An 18,727-nucleotide genomic window follows, 5' to 3' on the forward strand; every position below is an offset into this window, starting at 1 on the left:
AGTGGAGCTAGTTCGAGGTTCGATCCCTGGCTGCTCTAGTCTCCATGCCAAAGTATCATTGGGCAAGATACGGAGTCCGAGTTGCTCCTGATGCATCCAGGAGTGTGAATGTGTGTGAATGTAAGACAGAAAAGCACCTAAATGTAAAAGAAAGTGTTTGCATGAATGTTTGTGAATGGGACATGTTGCATAAAGTTTGTGAGTGCTTGAGCAGAAAAGCACCACATAAGAACCAGTTAATTTGCCCTGTTATTTCCTTTTACTCCATAATGTGCTGATATCTGTGAAAAGGTAACCATAAGCCCATCATACTGATTCTGCATAGCAACTGCTGAATCTCTAGAGTGTCTGGTCTGCTGTCTGATTAACTGCAGTGTTACTGTACCTGCAACACTGCTGCTGGGCTGTTTAAAATGCACCTGTGTAAAGCCTTAAACCCTAAATACAGTTAAACTTTAGGAGAGATGTTTTTCCTCATTAGCACCAGGATGAGATGAACCTTCAATAGAAAAAATGATTTAACCCTGAAAATGATGGACCGCCTGCATCATCAAACTTCATGGCAGTGACGATACTGTATCCTCAGGCAGAAAAATCATGTCCTGTTTGAACACTAGATGTCAGCACGGGTCAAAAATATGTTTCTTATGAAAACTGACACTATAAATACACCAGAAATTATTCTTGTGAAGGGTAAAAATATCAGATGTACACTGAAACCATTATTGTACATCGGACTGACTCAAGGAAAACAAAAACATTATTCACTGACTGTTGCCACAGTTTCATCATAATCTGGAATAAATCACTTAAAAAACAGAAAGTCAGTGGGCAACAACTAAAAAACACTTCCTCTACGGTTAGACACTGTTTACTGTGTAGAAACCTACACTGAAAAGCGGATGCGTGTTGTCATATTTTACCGCTTTTTTCTAATTTGATGGCAGTGACACATGTCAATAACGCTGGGCCAAGCTTCCCACTGCGTTCCCTCTTCTTTTAACAAAAGTCCATAAGTGTCTGGGAACTTCCGAACTTGTGGGAGAGGATTATTGATCTGATTATTGATTAATGTACTTTATTTCAGTGTTGGTATATATTCTTCTTTCTGCATCTGTGGCTTGTTTTACATGCAAATATTATAGCTTCCAGTTGCTCAACAGTGTTAGATATTCTTTTTTAATGATGCTCCAAATGTTGGACTGCAGGCAGGTCTGTTCATCACCGGGACTCTTCTACTGTGTCGCCATGCTGTTGTAATCAGTAAGTGATTTAGCACTGACTTTCTGAAACATGCAAGGCCTGTCCTGAAAAACACACTGCCGGGACGGCAGCATATGTTGCTGTAAAAACTCTATAAGCCCGTCAGTACTGATGGGAACTTTCCAGATGTTTAAACTGAGAAGAATAGACAGCGATTCAACTCAATACAGCCAATCTTTTTGTATATAATAATTTTTGGGGACCCCTAAAGAAGTCTTACTTTGATCCAAAGGAAAAGCAGCTGTGTTTTAATCCTACTTTAAACAGTTTTTGTTCATGGAGGTTTCACTCATGAAGCATAGAAATGATATGTAGGCACGAACCTCTTTGCATTTGTTACAGCTAAATTTCACAGTTCTGTTTTGTAACTGCAGCCTGAGTTCACTACGACAAGCTTTATTTTCTCTCTCCCCACAAGGTCATCCTGCATCATTAAACTGAAGCCTGCTGCAAATCTGGAAGATTGATTTTTTTTTATTTGTTATTTTTCCCTGCCCACTTGCTCTTCCTTAATAAATTCACTGAGATGTTTCTCTTTTACCCTGTACATGCCATGCTGGAATAGTAAATACATCAATACCTCCCCTGTAGAATGATGATGAGTATATTCGGTTTGCTGCAGAAACAGGTCCACCACCTGATTCTTACAAATTTGCACTTTGAAAGCAATTCCTGATCACTGCTATGCTCATTAACACATTCTCTATCCAGTAAAATGATCAGATACTGGAGCTTTTGTGTTTGCTGACTTTTGTTGCCCCTTTTAGCAAGATGAAATCGTTCAAAGGGACAGAAAACCCTTCGCTGTGCAAGATAATGATAAATGTGTTACTTCCTTTTGTCCCACACTAAAACAATACAATACTACATCTGCTTTTCCTCTTGCATAATCACAAGAATTGTAATTTACATACATGCCCATCCTATTGTCTGTCATCTTAGCAGTACAAATAACCTGAAGATGATATTGCTCAAAACAACATTAGAGCTCCATGTTTTAGTCTTAAAATGTAAAAAAAGAATCATGATGTCAGCTCTTGTTAAGAGTGAAAATCGTTTGTTTTTGGCACCACTCACTGCTTTTTATCCTCACTCTAACGGCTCTGAGCTGCAAGGATTGAATCCTTTCTAACCAACATAAGCAGTGACAAATCAGATCAGGGACATTTCCAGGTGGAGGCGCAGGATTGCACTGGCTACCACTAAATATTATTGGGCCTCGCTGGTGCCACAGTCAATAATTAGATCCAGTATATGATTCTGAAATGTGCCACTCTAAGAAATGAGTGACTTTAGGTACTTTAAAAGCATTTTGATTGTAGAACTTGATTGTAGAACACTATTAAGCTACTTATGTAGAAATATAACATTTATTTTTGTAAAAAGTTGATACTTTTTGCTTTAAAGTATTCATTGAGTACTATAAAGTACTCATTTTCCACAGTGATTTTATTTGTGAGTAAATATTCAGATTTCAAAGACGCCAAGAAAACAATTCCAAACCCGTTATGAGCTGATATTTATTACTTTCCCTTCATTAACTGCTTTATTATTCATTCAGTTATAGATTAAGAGTTACAGCACAGAGGAGCCATTAATATTTGATTAATTTCAAAGATTTCAGAAAGGATGCACATTTTAATGCGTGCTAAAAACTGCTGCAATGGAAATATCTGCAAATTAGATTAAATATTCTGCATGTGGCCAGTTTATCAACAAGACAGAGAAACTGCACCACTAAATCTTTATTTTTATTACATCCTTCTCCGTGTGCAAATGTAAGAAACAGGGTTCCACAGATAAACAGAAAAGAGAGGCAGATGTGAATGACACAAGCGTGAAGGAGAAGCGGGTTTCTTCTCGTCTTCAGGTGGACACTCGGTTAATCGTCTCCTCCACAGATGGCCTTCACACACTCACACTGGTCGCCCGACAGATCTGACTGGAGGACACATCAACACAAGCAAAGAGTCAAGCATCCAAAAGCACATCCCACGTTCGGTCTGAACCACTGCAGGGTTTTTTTGTACCACACTTTTGTTCTGTTTTCTGTGTCAGCGAGATCAGTGAATGTGCAGGAATCCCTGTGAGCCAAAGCTTTGATTGCAAGAACAGAAACTCCACCCAGCTGTTGTTCAAACCTTCAAATCAGAATAAATAAGCTTAAAGGAACGATCGTCTTAAAGACAGAGGAGCTAAAACAGCTTCAGGTAGAGGGTGAACTGAGGGGCCCAGGACAAGATATTATACTGGATTATTTTAATCTCTGAATCATGGCAAACTACTCTAGTACAATATGTAGGTGAAGCAGGCAAAACAGACCACCTTTAACTTCTTAACATGTGCCAGGGCATCAGAAAAGTGTCAGGGTCCAGTGTAACCACATGATGAATAAAACAGTTTCAGAAGACTTTCAAATCAACTCTCTTGCACACATTTCGGCCTTAGAGATTTTTCATTAATAGATCCATTTGCTATATAATTTCATATAAGGGGGCAATAATGACTCTGACTGGCCTGTCTCAAGCTCGCTGTGTTTTCAGGGGGACAGCGGTGTCAGAGAAAACACTGCGTTAAAAAAATTATAATACTTTTCTGCAGTGAAGCATGGTGGTGGAATCATCATGATGTAGGACGACTTCTTAGCAGGAGGAACAGGGAAATATTAGGAAATGATGAATGTAACACAGCGAAGCTTTCAATTTACCGGTCGATCTACGTCCCTACCCTCACCTATGGCCATGAGCTGTGGGTAGTGACCGAAAGAACGAGATCGCGGATACAAGCGGCAGAAATGAGCTTCCTCCGAAGGGTGGCTGGCCTCTCCCTTAGAGATAGGGTGAGAAGTTCGGGCATCCGGGAGGGGCTCAGAGTAGAGCCGCTGCTGCTCCACATCGAAAGGAGCCAGCTGAGGTGGTTCGGGCATCTGACAAGGATGCCTCCTGGGCGCCTCCTGGGTGAGGTGTTCCAGGCATGTCCCACCGGGAGGAGGCCCTGGGGCAGACCCAGGACACGCTGGAGAGATTATATCTCTCGGCTGGCCTGGGAACGCCTTGGTGTTCCCCCGGATAAGCTGGAGGAGGTAGCTGGGGAGAGGGAGGTCTGGGCTTCTCTGCTTAGGCTGCTGCCCCCGCGACCCGGCCCCGGATAAAGTGGATGAAGATGGATGGATGAATGTAACAAAATACAAGTGCAGCAACTTGAGGCACTTCCTGGTGCCTCTCCAGCTCCAGGAGAAGATGAACTGAAATCTGACTGTCCTTAGGTGTTCTACAGAAACTCTGTAGAGTATCTCAAAGATAGCATATAAAGTTCGGGGGGATCTGACAGGAAGAAGTTGATCAACTGCCAAAATCCAGGTCAAGCTGGGAGTTGTTAAGTAGTTAAAAAAGTTAAAAACATATCTTCACTATTTAATTATGACCAGAATTGACAGCAAATGTATCCAGTAATATTACAGTCACAGCGCAAAGTGTGAAAAAGATCAAAGGCTCTGATGCTCTCTCAGGAAACTGTAAAACTGGTCTCTTTTTTTAAGTATCTGGGCCAAGTAACACTCGGTGTGTCAGAAGAAGCCTCAACTCCTCCAGGAAGTCCTTACAGGCTGTATTTTTTTTTTTAAACATGATAGAGAAATGACCGGCCAAGGATTTTACCTGGTTACAACCTGTTTTTCCTCATGTCATGTCTTGTGTTTTGGCCAAACAGTAATCTTATGTCCTCATTTTTATACATTATAGATATTATATTTGTATGTATATATATTTTATACATACAAGTTTTTTTGAAATCCGGTGACAGATTTCATATACATCTGAGAAAGCATCGTAGCATCGTAGCTAACTCCCTGCATCTCTCTGTTTTGAGATGCGCTTGCATCTCAAAACAGAGGATATAAATAAAATATATAAAACAAAAACAAAACATATAAAAATAAAACATATAAAATAAAATAAAACATATAAAACAATCCCTTGTATAAAGGACTGGATGAGCTCCAAAATTCCTCATGAATCTTGGCAAATAATACAAAAAGACACACCAAACATAACCATTTTTTTTACCAAATAAAACATATAAAATAAAATAAAAATATAAAACAAAAAACATATAAAATAAAACATGCCTCTCATGCTTTATGAGGCACCTGAAAAGCAGTAAAACTATATGAGCAGTAGTGAAGCTTGCAAAGGAGGCAACTGGACTGCTTTAAGTTTGTGAAGATGTTTCACTTCTTACCCACGAAGCTTCTTCGGTTCTAAACACAAACAGCAGCGTGTCCCAGGTATTTAACCCCCGAGAGAGGGATGTCGCCTATCGAGGTGGTCATTTACCTAATATTGATCATCACATGAGCCAAGCTGTGAAAAAAGGCCTGGGTCATTATCTTTCCTGGGGGTTAAGGGTCAAACCACTGTAAGACCTTGCTCCACCCCATCATGTGACCTTTTGAGGTCACCTTAGGCAAAGTGAAACTACACAGGAGAGACCCAACAGCCAGTCCATAAAAGCACAGATGTAACATAAATAAAGATGAGCCACGTCAACAGGATGATGTAATCTTAAGATCCCTTTGCAGACACTACACACTCACACCGTGCCTCAGGTGACCTCGATAGGTCACATGACAGGGCGGGGTAAGATATCACTGTGGTTTCGCCCATATGCCTGAATTGTATTCGAGTGGGAAAGCTGAAAGCTTCCACACAACCTGATGTGAGAAACGTAACCATATTTGGGGTTGACGGAGCCAACAAATGATGTGATTGGCCTGCTCAGCACCAGGCTTTCCTGCAGAAATCTCAATCAGGCCTTAACCCCAGTGATGGTATTGACCCGCGACCTTTTTCACACCTCGGCTCACGCGATGACGCACGTGATCAATATCAATAGGTCGACGAGGACCTCTGAGGAGGAAAATCTACACGAGGGGTTAAATACCTGGACTCGCCACCTTTTGTGGCGAAGCAGTCCAGCTGCTTTCTTTTTCAGGCTCTTAAGACCTCCATGACCTGGATAACACAGACAGATGTGAGCCACAGCTGGCTGCCTGTTCAGTCCTTGTGCTCCAGAGCATCTCCTGCTTTTTATGTGACTCCAACCAGAAAATCAGAGAAAGACCTTCATGACGTGCGCGTGGCTCGTATCAAATAAAACACAAACGGCTTCATGAAAACTTAACTGCATAATTTACTGGCATAGAAACATCAGCTGTCTTCATATTCGCCTCTGATGATACAACTTGTAGGTGGCGTCTCTTTTAATCTGCAATGAATTAAGATGTCGCTCTTTCGCTGATTTTTGGAATCTGACGTGAAGAACTGTTGCAACGCTTTCTGATTTCTCCAGTGATCCAGCAGATGAGTCGTTTTGTGTCAGTACTCTCTTTGTGTGTCTCTGAGGGCCTCCAACTCGTTTAATTATTCAAAAATATTTTGGTTTGCAGATATCAGAGTGATTCTCCAAAGAGACCCGAGCTGCCGTTACTGTACGTCAGTGAAATTAAACTTCAAAGTCTGATGACGTGTTAAACCTCAAAGAGTGAATTAACAGAGGCCAGTATGAGACGGATCAAGCTCAATCAAGTTTAGCTTCAGAGCGCATAGAAGGCCTCTGATGGTGCTTGAATTTATTATCAATGTATGTTGCTGCAAACTGTGGATCCCTGAGATGAGCTGTACTGGTGTGAACCCAGTTCAGCGTGGCTATGGTAGCATCAGGTGGCTTTATTCAGACGTCATTTATTGAATCAATAGAATTCAGAGTAAAAAACTGAAAAAGTGGCACTAAAAGTTAAAAATCACATTTCTCACCTTGATGGCAGAGAGCAGCGAGTGTCCGTAGAGTTTCTTGAACTCGGCTCTGATGTCCAGCAGGTCGATCTCAGACCGGCTCACCATGATCCGGGTCAGAGTGGACTCGTCAGTTCCTGCACCCTGAAAAAGAGATTCATTCAGTCAACTTACAAAATATATTTAAGCACAAGGTGGTAAATGAATCCAAAACTAATTACGTTCTCTCTGTAACAGTAGTTTGTGTTAGAGCTGGGCGATAGAACGATAACGATATGTATTGCGAAATAACTTTTTCTCGATAGAAAAATTAAACTATTGCGATAGGCCTCACCGGCCTTGTCCTCTAAAAAAAAAGAATCAGCCAATCAAAATTAAGTAGTGCAGAGCCGAACCAATCACAGCCGCAGCGTCACGTCACGTGACTTGTTACGTACAGCACAAGTGCCAAGCCGCACGTGTGTATTTGTTTTGGGAAGCAGTCAGCCGCCGTGCCGCCCGGGTAATGGAGGAAATGAGTGCGCCGACTAGAGAAAAATCAACCGAGAGCGTGACCGAAGGTTACCGAAGAGAAAACAGATGATGGTTCCAATGCCGGAGAGATTGTCGACCGGAAGAGCCAAAGAAGTTCCGTAGTGTGAAGGTATTTCCGCTATTTCAAGTCTGACAAAAAACAGAGTAGCGCGCACTGTAAATTGTGCCGAAAGCAAGTCTGGAAATACAATAAAGCGGTGCATGCTCAATCTCTGACTGGAAGCGCTAATTCGTCATTCGGCTTTTGTCAGACTAAAGTAACTGTTAAAACTGTTTGAAAAGCTAAGCTGTACAATAAGGAGAGATTGAGAATTTCCTTTTAGTTCTCAGTTTATTTGATATTGACAAAAGTTAGTCAATTTTGTCTGTTCTTCTGTAAAACAAACTAAGATTTATTTTTAGAATTAATATTTTGCTTCTAAGTGGAATTGACAATTTAGTCTGTTTTGTTTGTTCTAGTTTGAAACTTAAACGCTTTAGCGGCTGCCTTTTGTGTAGTTTGAAATATTTGCCTTTATTTATCTGAAAAAGTCTCATGTTCCTTAAGTACATCTACCCTGTTGAACTTATTATGGGAAATAAATATTTAAATCAAAACAAGCTGCTGATTATTTCACATTTTACTTGTGAGCAACGGCACATTTAAATCTTACAAATATAGTTTGGCTTATATCGTGATATATCGTTATCGCCTGAAATGAAAAAAACATATCGTGATATGAAAAAATCTTATATCGCCCAGCTCTAGTTTGTGTATTTTATTTTTATTCTTTTTATTGTATTTTACTGGTCCGGCCCATTTGTGATCATACTATGTGTTTTTTCCACAAACTAAAAGGAGATTAACAGGCCTGTTTAAAGGTTGGGTGGCCATAAAAGGCAAGGAGCTAAAAAAGATGATCAAAGGATGAACTGAGTAGCTGTGTGAGTGGTTTAAGGTCAACATGCTGGTTGTGTTGTGCACCAACTATCAAGTTACCACAACCCCATCACACCTTACACTGGAAACTCGAAATGAAAAACTCTGCATGAGCGCTTGTACAACAGGAGAAGGACTCAAAACAGTTTTTCCACAAAGTCTCTGGAAAGCTGTTTAAGGATCTGGGAATCTCTGAGCTCCTGTACAACCACATATGTGCTCTGAACCCTGCCAGCACAAACTGAGAGACACGAGAGGCCAAACTGACACCAAAGCGCAGCCGCTCCACGAGGGTGTAAGGTATGAAAGGATTATTTTTAACTTGTGCAATGTTACCCAGATAATAAAATAAGCAGAACAGATCCACTTTAAATTCCGAATACTGTTTGGTAATAAAACACATGTCTGATAGTCTGTTAGTCACATGTGCATACTTTTTATATTAGGGGTGGGGGAAAAATCGATACTGTGTAGCATCGTGATATTTTGTTTGCTAATAATGTATTGATACAGGGACAGCAGAAATCGATATTTTGTTACAAAAAAGGTTTTTGTGCTCTGACTTCAGAGCATGTTGATCCTTTTTCTGAGCAAGAATCCTGACATTCCTTCACTGTCCAAATGTGTTTAACTTTTTTTTTGGCAGCAATAAACATGACAGTTTACTTATTTTAATTTAAGACATGTTTTATTTTAATTAAGTTTAAAACTTTTTTATTTAATGTAAAATTATATTTTGTTTTAATTTACTTTCAAATTCTTCAGTTGCTGAAGGGGCTGCATAGTTTTCATAAACTGCATAGTTCAGAATAGCTATAATTGTACCAGATGGTTGATTCAGTTAAGTTGGACTAGACTGTAATACAAACCGTTCAGTTTGTCAACAATAAAACTGAAATGAGAGAAAGACTGAGCGAGACTTTGATATTAGATAAAATAATTATTGATAAAGTTTACTTTTATGTACAGAATCTGAATATCGCAAAATATTTTGAAAAAATTTCAATAATATCGTATCGTGGGCTGTATGGTGATTCCCACCTCTATTTTATATGATAATTGATAAATTGGTAAATGCACCAGATAGAATTAGTGTGAAACAATAGTGACTGCAGGACAAAACTTGTGTTGTAACTTAAATTAAAAACAGTGTAATCACCTTCATGCTCTCATGCAGGAGTTCTGCAAAGTAACCTGGTACACTCTTCACACATTTCACTGGAAAAGGAATTAAAAGGTTTGAACAGAATAAAAAAAAATCTAAATCAAGAGTTTTAAACATTTTACAAATTATGCTGAAAAAACCTCCCACAGCATTTTAAGGCACCGTAATGATGCTGAATAAACTAGAAAGAATGTCAAAGAGAGAACTACAAAGTGTACTGAGGGAAAAAACGTAAACAAGTAAATCCAAATTAAACTCATAACCCAAAAATAAACAGAAATGTTAAAGTACTGACGTAACTGAGAGCTACCAAATGAATAAAAGGAGAATCGTTAGATTTAAAGCTGCTGCAACATTTTTCACTGTGTGTATTTGGACACCACCATATTGAGTTTGTCCACATATTTTTAACTAACCACTAACCCTGACCCTGCAGATCAGCTTACCAACAGCCACGAGCAGGTTCTCCAGGTCTCCTGACATCTCCCCTTCAATGCTTTGCTGCAGGGTCTTTCCACTGATGTTCTTGTATTCAATCACAGCTGCATAAAAAGAACCAAATCGCTTTATTATTGTTTCTTATTGGAAAAAAAGCCTTTATAAAACATTGATGTGACATACTTTGTCTCAGGTGAGGAATGCTTTTTTTGCAAAGGATTTCAATGAATTTAGATTCGTCGGTGCCCCACTTCTTCTCCCCGGCATTGTAAAGAGTCTGAGCAGAAACACAAACAAAGCTTTAAATGCATACATGACATAAAGAGAACAGCACGGAGGACACACATGAAGAATACCCCACCTTGGCGTCTTCTCTTGCCTTATTAACATCCACTGTGGTGCTCTCATCCCGCTTACCCTGAAAACGAGAACAAAAGCAAATTCAGTTTGAACCATTTCATCGTTCTTCTGTCTGAGTGATGTGTTTATTTTAAATCTTCTGTTACTTTTATTTCATGGCTCACATATTTTGTTTACATATTTTTGCTACTCTAGCTGTTTCAGATAGATGTGATATCCATGAATGAAGAATGTAGAAACTTAACAGAAAAATGGAGCAACGTTCCACCCGAGCTGCTGAGTTCCAAGAAAAGAGAACTGATTACAAGAAGAACCTGCAGAACCGGAGCAGCAAGTTTGCAAAATGAATGACGGTGCACGAGCAAAGATTTCATTTCTGTCCAAAGGTGCTCCAAGCGTGCCGTACAATGCGGGCGACATCGTGCTGATTACTCATCGCCTATGAAAGGAGGAGGAGAATCGTACGGGGCGAGTAAATCCAGTTTGTGAAACAAAAATGTAGAAATGAAGTCTGGACGCTTTCCAAAGAGTGATGCATGCAAACAAGATGGCAGATGTTTTACAGATGATTTGACTAAAGGAGACAAAGCGGCTGTGGAATCAAAGAGCTCATTAGAAGTCTTTATGGCTTCATAGAAAATGTACAAATATTTGCATAGAGGATATGCCGTCGTGTAAAAACCTGTTCCCATAGGAGCTAAGAGGAAATTAGAAGCCAGGTATCAGTCATTCAGTCATTATGCAAATGTACTGTTTATAAGGTTGGGGAAACCTGCAGTCAGCTGAGACTGAAGAAGTCACCTGGATGAGTGACGAAACGTTTCTCCCAGAAAACGCTATGTCCAGATGAACAGAATCAACTTTTGGAGAATGAAGCCAGGTAGTGCTAATAAAAATCACTTGATTAATTTGTCATCAGCCAGTGTGGGCACCTCCTCCTGCAAGCAGAAGTTTTGGCAGTTTGTTGGCCTTCAGCTTTCAGACAAATGCCACGATCTTCCCAGGGCTGGATGATTCTGCAATTTCACCCTGAGGTCTGACTGCAATGCTCACAGACAGACAAGACCAAAGTGCAGATGCTTGTCCATATTGTACAGCACCACATCGGGACAAATCCAAATGCATCATGTGAGCACAAACACCTCATACCAACTGTTAAGCATGGTGGTGGATTTCTGATGATTTGAGCTTGTTTTGCAGAAAAGAATCAAGCTGCTGTAACGGCCCAGTCTAGTCTAGACCCCAATGCAACTGAAATCACTTCAGGTTGTTGGTGCTAAAGCCACTGAATCATGTGGTCTACTTAGCATTTCACATTTCAGTATTTTGGCTTAAGTTTTGTCACATAAATAATGACATTGTGGAATATGTTGCTGTTCATCTGAGCTTTAGCTAATTAGTTTTAAAAAGACCAGATGATTTAAAAAAAAAAAAAAGTCTTAATACATAAAACCCTTGAATTGCGTTCGCTTCTCGCGTAACAAACCAGAGCCAGGAGCAGCAGCGCTTTGGAATAGTCTCCTGAAACTTCCCTCTCCAGGGCAGCCGTCAACTGCTTTTTGGTTTCTGTGGAGAGAAGATACGACAGACGATGCTGATGTTAGAAAAACTATCACAAAACAGACTAATGTCTGTGGTAAATTATTTTGCTGCTGTCCAGCATGGGTAAGGTATATTTTGTTCTTGTGACTAAAAACATATTCGTTTTAATATAATTGGCAAAAAAAACGTATCAAACGTAACTTTTACCTTTGAAATAGACGTCGCTGAGAGCTTTAATTTGTTGGTTAGATCTGGAGGCAAAGATTTCAATCAAGACTTTGTCTTTGGTTCCAGCTCCCTGCAACAACACGCAGTATTACTCAGCTACAGTGTATTCTTCACTCTTTAGTCCTACATATCAATCAATCAAGAAAGCAATCAATGAATTCCAGTACCAATAAGTCCAAATGTTTTTAAAGAAGTAACAAGTAGTAACAAGTACTTTTCACTGAAACTCTCAATATAAAGCACAAAGGGATGTGGATGCAAGTGAAGGAAACCAAAATAACATCTGATGTGTGTATTATATTGAGGTGTATTATTGTTTTGAGTCTACGATCAAGAGGTTTTATATCAATCGCAACGACAGCCTGAAGTCTTGAACACACATTTCCTCCTTTTTAATGCCCTACCAGGCCTTTACTGCAGCAACCTTCAGTTGCTATTTGTTTGTGGGCCTCTGTCTGAAGTTTAGTCTTTAACAAGTGAAATGCTCAGTTAAGATCAAGAATATTCCACGTCTTTGCTTTAATAAACTCCTGGGTTGCTCTGGCTGTATGTTTTGGGCCATTGTTCATCTGTATTATGAAACGCCACCCAATCAGTTTCACTGCATTTAGTTGGATTTGAACAGACAGCAAGTTTCTGTTTCAGAGTTCTTCTTCTGAGGCTGCTTTTGTCCTGTGTCACATCATCAATAAACACTGGTGTCTCAGTGCCACTGGGAGCTGTGCACGCCCAAACCAAACCAGCTCATGCTTTGGATCATGAGCGGTTCCATGCCGTCACTCTGGTAGAGGTTGATTGGCTGGCTATTTTAGATGTTTATTACTCCAGTCTAGCCTTTCATTCTTCAGGGTTATGAGTGGCTTGCACCTTGCAGCGAACCCTCTGCATTTACTTTCATGCTGTCTTCTCTTTATGGTACACTGGATATCGATACGCTGACCTCCTGGAGAGTGCTGTTCCCTTGCTTCAATGTTGTAAAGGGGTTTCTCTTCACCATGGAAATGATTCTGCGATCATCCACCACTGGTGTCTTCTGTGGACATCCAGATCCCTAAACAAAAGCTGAGGGTCTACACATTATGTCCATGTCCATTATAGAACTATAATTGAAATATATTTCAGTAAACAGGTAAAAAAAAAAAAGAGCAAATATGTATGGACATAACTGTATTTGGATAATGAAACCGAGATAAACTGAAAAGAAAAGCATGGAGGAGTGAAACAGCTCGTGGTCAGAGCGTACCATATCATCTGTGAACCATGTTGGTGAAAATATTGCACCTTTGAACGGGTCAGTGGTGTTTATTAATGTCTGAAGTCTACAGGGTTGCACTTTCTGATTCAAACAAACGCTGCAAAACTGATCCCACTGAGCTTCACAGTGCAAATGGATAATGACCCGGAGCGAAATGCAAAAGCGACCCGAGAGAAATGAGATACTCTTCAATGGTCAAGTCAGTCACCTGACACCAGAGGAATGCAGTTTATAGATGTGCATGGATTCTAGACTCCAGGTAGGCATTTATTGCAAAGGATTTTAATCCAAGTATTAAAAATAATTCTTAATTTAAAAATTATGTTAGTTTGTCCAGTTATTTTTGAGCCCATCAAAATGTGCTCGATGGCTGCACTCTGGTCAGCTAGAAAACAACTTCAAGGCAGAATTCATTGAGAAATGTCACCTTCATGGCCCGCATTACTTCATGGCAGTCGTACTCAGCAGGAGGAGTGACGAGCGCCACGAGCAGGTCCTCAAAGTCCCCGCTGGTGTCCCCTTTCAGGTCCTTCACTAATGTCTGTGAGTTAAACACAGCCCAGTGAGTTTTCAGACACTAGCACACATGATCCTGCAGCATTAAACCACACCTATGTAAATACCCACAGATCTCCACCCTGTAAGCTAAACAGAGACTTATCTGGCTAAACACATAAACCACGATACTCACCTGTTATGTTAAAGATGAAAAAGGAACTATTTGTGTTCAACACAGAGGTACAAATGCCATCAGGCACACAGCAGTCATGTTATTATAAGAATGCAGAAGCTGCCTGATGTTTGCATTTCCAAAAACAGTGAGGTCCAATTTCTTTAACCCTGCTGTTCTACAACTCTTTTCATTATCATTAATTTTTTAATGAACATTGACATCAATAAACTATTTCTTAGCCTGTTCCTTCATAATAAGAAACAGGTGGAGTCTTAATAAAGGAAACAGATTTGTTTTCGTACTCTGCTGGTGGCCTTTTCATAAGCTTTACAGATGAGCTGTCGCTGAGCGCTGCTTCTGGTGGTCAGAATCTCAATCACAATCTTCTCATTCGTGCCTGAGACAAATGAAAAGCAAAGAGTCAGACTGATAAACACAATAAAAGGAACAAGGAACGCAGCGTGTTAACTATGCTAGCAACCTTCAGGTTTAATCTAATAATCACCTCAATTTGTAAAGTTTACTTTATCAAAAATGTATTGATAGTACTTTCAAATGATGGAAACATGACTGTGTGCATTCGTACCAAATCCATCAATGGCCTTTTTCAGAGCTGCAGCATCCTGCTCTGCATCAAAGTTTGCTTTGGGCTTGATGGTTCCTCGCTCTCCACCCTGAAGAGCACAGATACATTCACCTGTCAGCATTTATTTTGCTCTTTTATGTAATTTCCGTAATCATAAGCCCTTTGGCGACACCTGACACGAGGGTAAAGGGTTAGTTTGACCTACTTTTGCTGAGAAAGAGGAAGGAGCATCCACGAGGCTTTCCAAGTCATCCTGCAGAGCACGTTAAATAAGTCAAACCCTTACTGATATAATAATAATGATGATGATAAAAAACACAGGACATGTCTTACCCATAAAGATCCCATGATGTCTGCAGATAATTTGTCTGCAAAACAGCAACAGCACATTCACTAACTGTCTTTATATGCTGTAGCATTAAACATAGACTTAAACGTGAACGTTTTATGTACAATGAGCGTATGCACTATTCTGTAAAATTCACCTATTAATCCATCAGTCCCTGAAAATACAGGATATCGGAGTCTTTGTGGGGCGTTCTTATTTTCTCATGTTTGCTGCAATACCTCAGTAAACCATATGATTCAAAATCATTGCCCTGTTGTCACATCTGGGCTTGTCTATATGAATATCTGCTAAACAGAAAGCAAATAAACCCTTCAGCCTGTGATACTTCTTATTACTGGAGTCACACAGTTTACAGAGAAGCGGCTCCAGCAGGATACTCAGCAAACTGATTATGATAAAGACTGGAAAAGTAGATAAACTGTAAGACTAATAAGGAGTTCAGGATAGAAGTAACCATCTCTAATCAACTCTAAATGAACAGTGTCTAATGTGCTGCAATGAAAGACGATAAATAAATGAGAAAAAGCTCACCTAGATTTCTCTCTGAACCGGAAATTTTACCTGCTGCACCTCCTGGTTACCTGCAAAAAACAACGAGCTACCTGAAAAGCAAACCGGCCACTCCCAATCTCTACAAGTGACTGCACAGTTTTACAGTCATTGGTCTACAGTCAGGTGATGCGTTCAGGGACTACTTGTACACTTCAGAGATCTGCAGCAGAAAGCCTTCTAAGGTTGTATCCCAATTCAGGGTCTGCAGCCTTAAAGGCCGCATTTTAAGGCCGATTACGTCACCGCGACGCGACGAAGGCTGTCTCAATTCGGAGACTGCTCGAAATGCGGCCCACAAATACGTCCTTCATATCCCTGAATTTTAAAGATGTGGCGGTGTAGACTTCGTGGCCCAACATATCCCAGAATGCATAGCGCAGCGGTGGGTGTGGATAATTTTGCTGAAAAAAAACGGGGGATGAGGGGCTCCCGAAGAGTAAACTTTAAGTAAGTACTGAATATTATGTCACTTATTTATGTGCAAATGTTTAATAACGAAGAACATTAAAACATTAGTGTTGGCCACATGTCGGCAAAGTTATGTGCCATTAGTGACGTTTGTACTAACTTGGTTTTAAAGCCTTTATTTTAAAATATACGCCGTTCAATAGCTGAGCTTAATCTTACAGAGAATGATCAAAGCTCATGTAGAAACAAATGAACAAAAGATTTTCTCCTTCATTTCTGTCAAACAAAGCTGTATGAAACGTTTCCAGCTGGTAGTATCATGGTTGCTAGGCAACCTGGGCAGCGCGACGGAGGCTAGACCGTCCCATTTCACAAGCCTCGCACTTCCGGCCTTAGCGGTCTTTGAGTACGCGGCCTTTGAGGATCGTTGAGGCTGCGTACTTTAAGGCTGCAGACCCTGAATTGGGATAAACCAAGAAACCATCTTTAATACTGAACCTAATAATTTGCCTAAATGATATCATGACTTTGCAAAGTAAAATATAGAAAAAAAATAGTTTTAGTCTTTATCTGTTTGGTCAGATTTTTTGATCAATTTGAAAACTCCCACAGTGTGAACTAGTTTAACCTATCTCCACTGGAGTAACTGGTTTAGCAGCACTGGGATGTTTATTCATTAAACACGGAGCATAAAAAATAACACAGTAAGAAAACTACAATCTTAAAAAAACAAAGGAGGAAGCAGCAGCTGGTTTAAAGGGATCTTTACATCATGGAGGTCTTTTTCTTCTTTTATACTTTTTTTGTTTGAGCTTTTTAAAATCTGCAAAAATAATAAATTACTATAAAAAACAATCAAACAAAATTGCACAATTTCCTAGAAGCAGGAAGCAGAATAAGAAAGAAAGACATCTGCAGAGTAGAGTACACGGTGAGATCTAACCCAGTCTTGGTGAGCAGACGGGTCTTTGCCTCTGGTGTGCAGGCCGCTGTCATCAGGGTCCTGCTGGTGTTGAATTTGGAGAGTAATAAATAAGAGGCTGCTGTTATTCTTATACAGCCGACCTCCTTCTCATACAAGTATGAAGTTATTTGGTGAAGTGTTTAAAAAAATAAAGGATATATTTTCCTTTTCAATTTCAAACTCTTTTAAAGTCACTCAAGTAAATTTAGTGACATTTCTACATGCTAAGACAAGCCTGGTGAACATCAGTAAAACTCACATCAGTCTTTATTGACTAAAAATATGTCACAGCAGGTAATTGCTGCCATCTCTGTCCTTATTTATCACAAACTTACTGTTCCAGTGGTGTGCGCTCATAATGATGTCAGTATATACACAAACAAGTAAATCCCTATGAGCCAAAGGTTTGCCTTAAACACTCAGTTTGAATTTCTAATATAGTGATTGCAGGCAGACAGTGCTTTGAGCACATGCTGTTCAAACCTGTGGCTTATGAGGGCCAATGAGAAGAAACGTGGCTTAAAGCATGGAGCCCAGGACTGGCCTGACATAAAGGGTCAGCCCACTGGATCATTTTGGGAAATGTAAAAACTGAAAATCACACTTGTGTCTCTTTTACAGCAGCCTCACTTATGAAGAGGTTGTGCATGGCCTGAAACACTGCACCAGTAGAGCTGTCATGAAAAAGAAAATTCAACTTCATTAAGTGGAAAATCTGGACCTCTAAAATTATTTAAATACAACCTCAGGTGAACAATATATAAATACACTGTGTCCTCAACCCCAGTGAAATGCTGTGATGGGACAGTGAGAGAGTTGTGCATAAATCAGGGCCTGCAAACATCAATGAGCTGAACCAATGTTGTACAGAAAAGTGAGCCAAGTTCCTCCACAATTATGTGAGAGACTTATAAAGTCACACAGAAAACAACTACTTCAACTTACTGCTGCTAAAAGTGGCTCTCCAAGAATTTAAGCTTAATCTTTGTTAAGTATATAAGTTAATAGTATAGACTCATGTGTTGTTGTTCATTTGAGTTTGTATTTATCTAATTCTAAAGGAGGATTTTTACTTTCTTCTTTGTGACCATAAGTAAATTATAAACCATTAAACTGCAAAAAAGGGACGTTTTTCTTAATTATTTGTACTTCATTTAATACCAGATCAACTTTAGCTTCATCAGAAATTTCATGTCTCTGTCATAAGTCTTCAGTAAGTAATGGGACTTCTTTTTTTGTGAATTAATGACCTGCTTCTAACTCTATGCATTGATTTATGAAAGTGTTGGCCGACAGAGGAACAAAACTCAAACACATTTTTACAGTTGCAATTATTTTCATCACCAGTTTTATAACAAACATGTTGTTAAACTCATTCATACTCAAACAACTGAAATACTTTGCAGTTTTTAGGTTTTAAAATGTTATTGAGGAATAGTTTATCTTAAAATCAAGTAGCTGTATGTGGCTCAAAGTAAACTGCATTGGATCCCTGCCTTAAACAGAAAGGAGGTAAGATGGCTTGTTTCAGACAGAGGAGGAACTGGCCTTAGTATTATTATGAACTTTGAATCATGCTAAGCTACTCAAGCAGAGTCCAAGAACAAAATGTGGTTTAATCTTTAATCTTTTAACTTTATGGTTCATTAGCAGAATCTAATAATAATAAATAAAAGTTAAATCAAAAACTTGCTGAGTT

The 18,727-nt window shown here is 39.6% G+C and overlaps 1 protein-coding gene across 1 annotated transcript; it reads right to left on the bottom strand.

Moving 5' to 3' along the window:
- Positions 1-2,784: 2,784 nt before the first annotated feature.
- On the bottom strand, positions 2,785-15,743 carry anxa3a (annexin A3a). Its single transcript, XM_087848795.1, has 14 exons — positions 15,636-15,743; positions 15,089-15,123; positions 14,961-15,008; positions 14,756-14,843; positions 14,472-14,566; positions 13,924-14,037; positions 12,221-12,311; positions 11,958-12,037; positions 10,473-10,529; positions 10,295-10,388; positions 10,120-10,215; positions 9,668-9,726; positions 7,077-7,199; positions 2,785-3,205 (listed from the first exon to the last, which is right to left on the bottom strand). Exons 2-14 carry the CDS (start codon positions 15,101-15,103, stop codon positions 3,146-3,148), a joined length of 1,020 nt encoding a protein of 339 aa, XP_087704921.1. The 5' UTR covers positions 15,104-15,123; positions 15,636-15,743; the 3' UTR covers positions 2,785-3,145.
- Between the last annotated feature and the right edge of the window lie 2,984 nt (positions 15,744-18,727).

Source organism: Neolamprologus brichardi, chromosome 12 (assembly GCF_056152115.1).
Source record: "Neolamprologus brichardi isolate AB-2024 chromosome 12, ASM5615211v1, whole genome shotgun sequence".
Taxonomy (NCBI): Eukaryota; Metazoa; Chordata; class Actinopteri; order Cichliformes; family Cichlidae; genus Neolamprologus; species Neolamprologus brichardi.

Coding starts and splice junctions, on each gene's coding strand:
- anxa3a (XM_087848795.1), bottom strand. Junction 10,216..10,294: donor CATTCCTCACCTGAGACAAA/GTATGTCACATC, acceptor CTTTTTATGCAG/CTGTGATTGAATACAAGAAC. Junction 7,200..9,667: donor TCCTGCATGAGAGCATGAAG/GTGATTACACTG, acceptor TCTCTTTTTCAG/GGTGCAGGAACTGACGAGTC.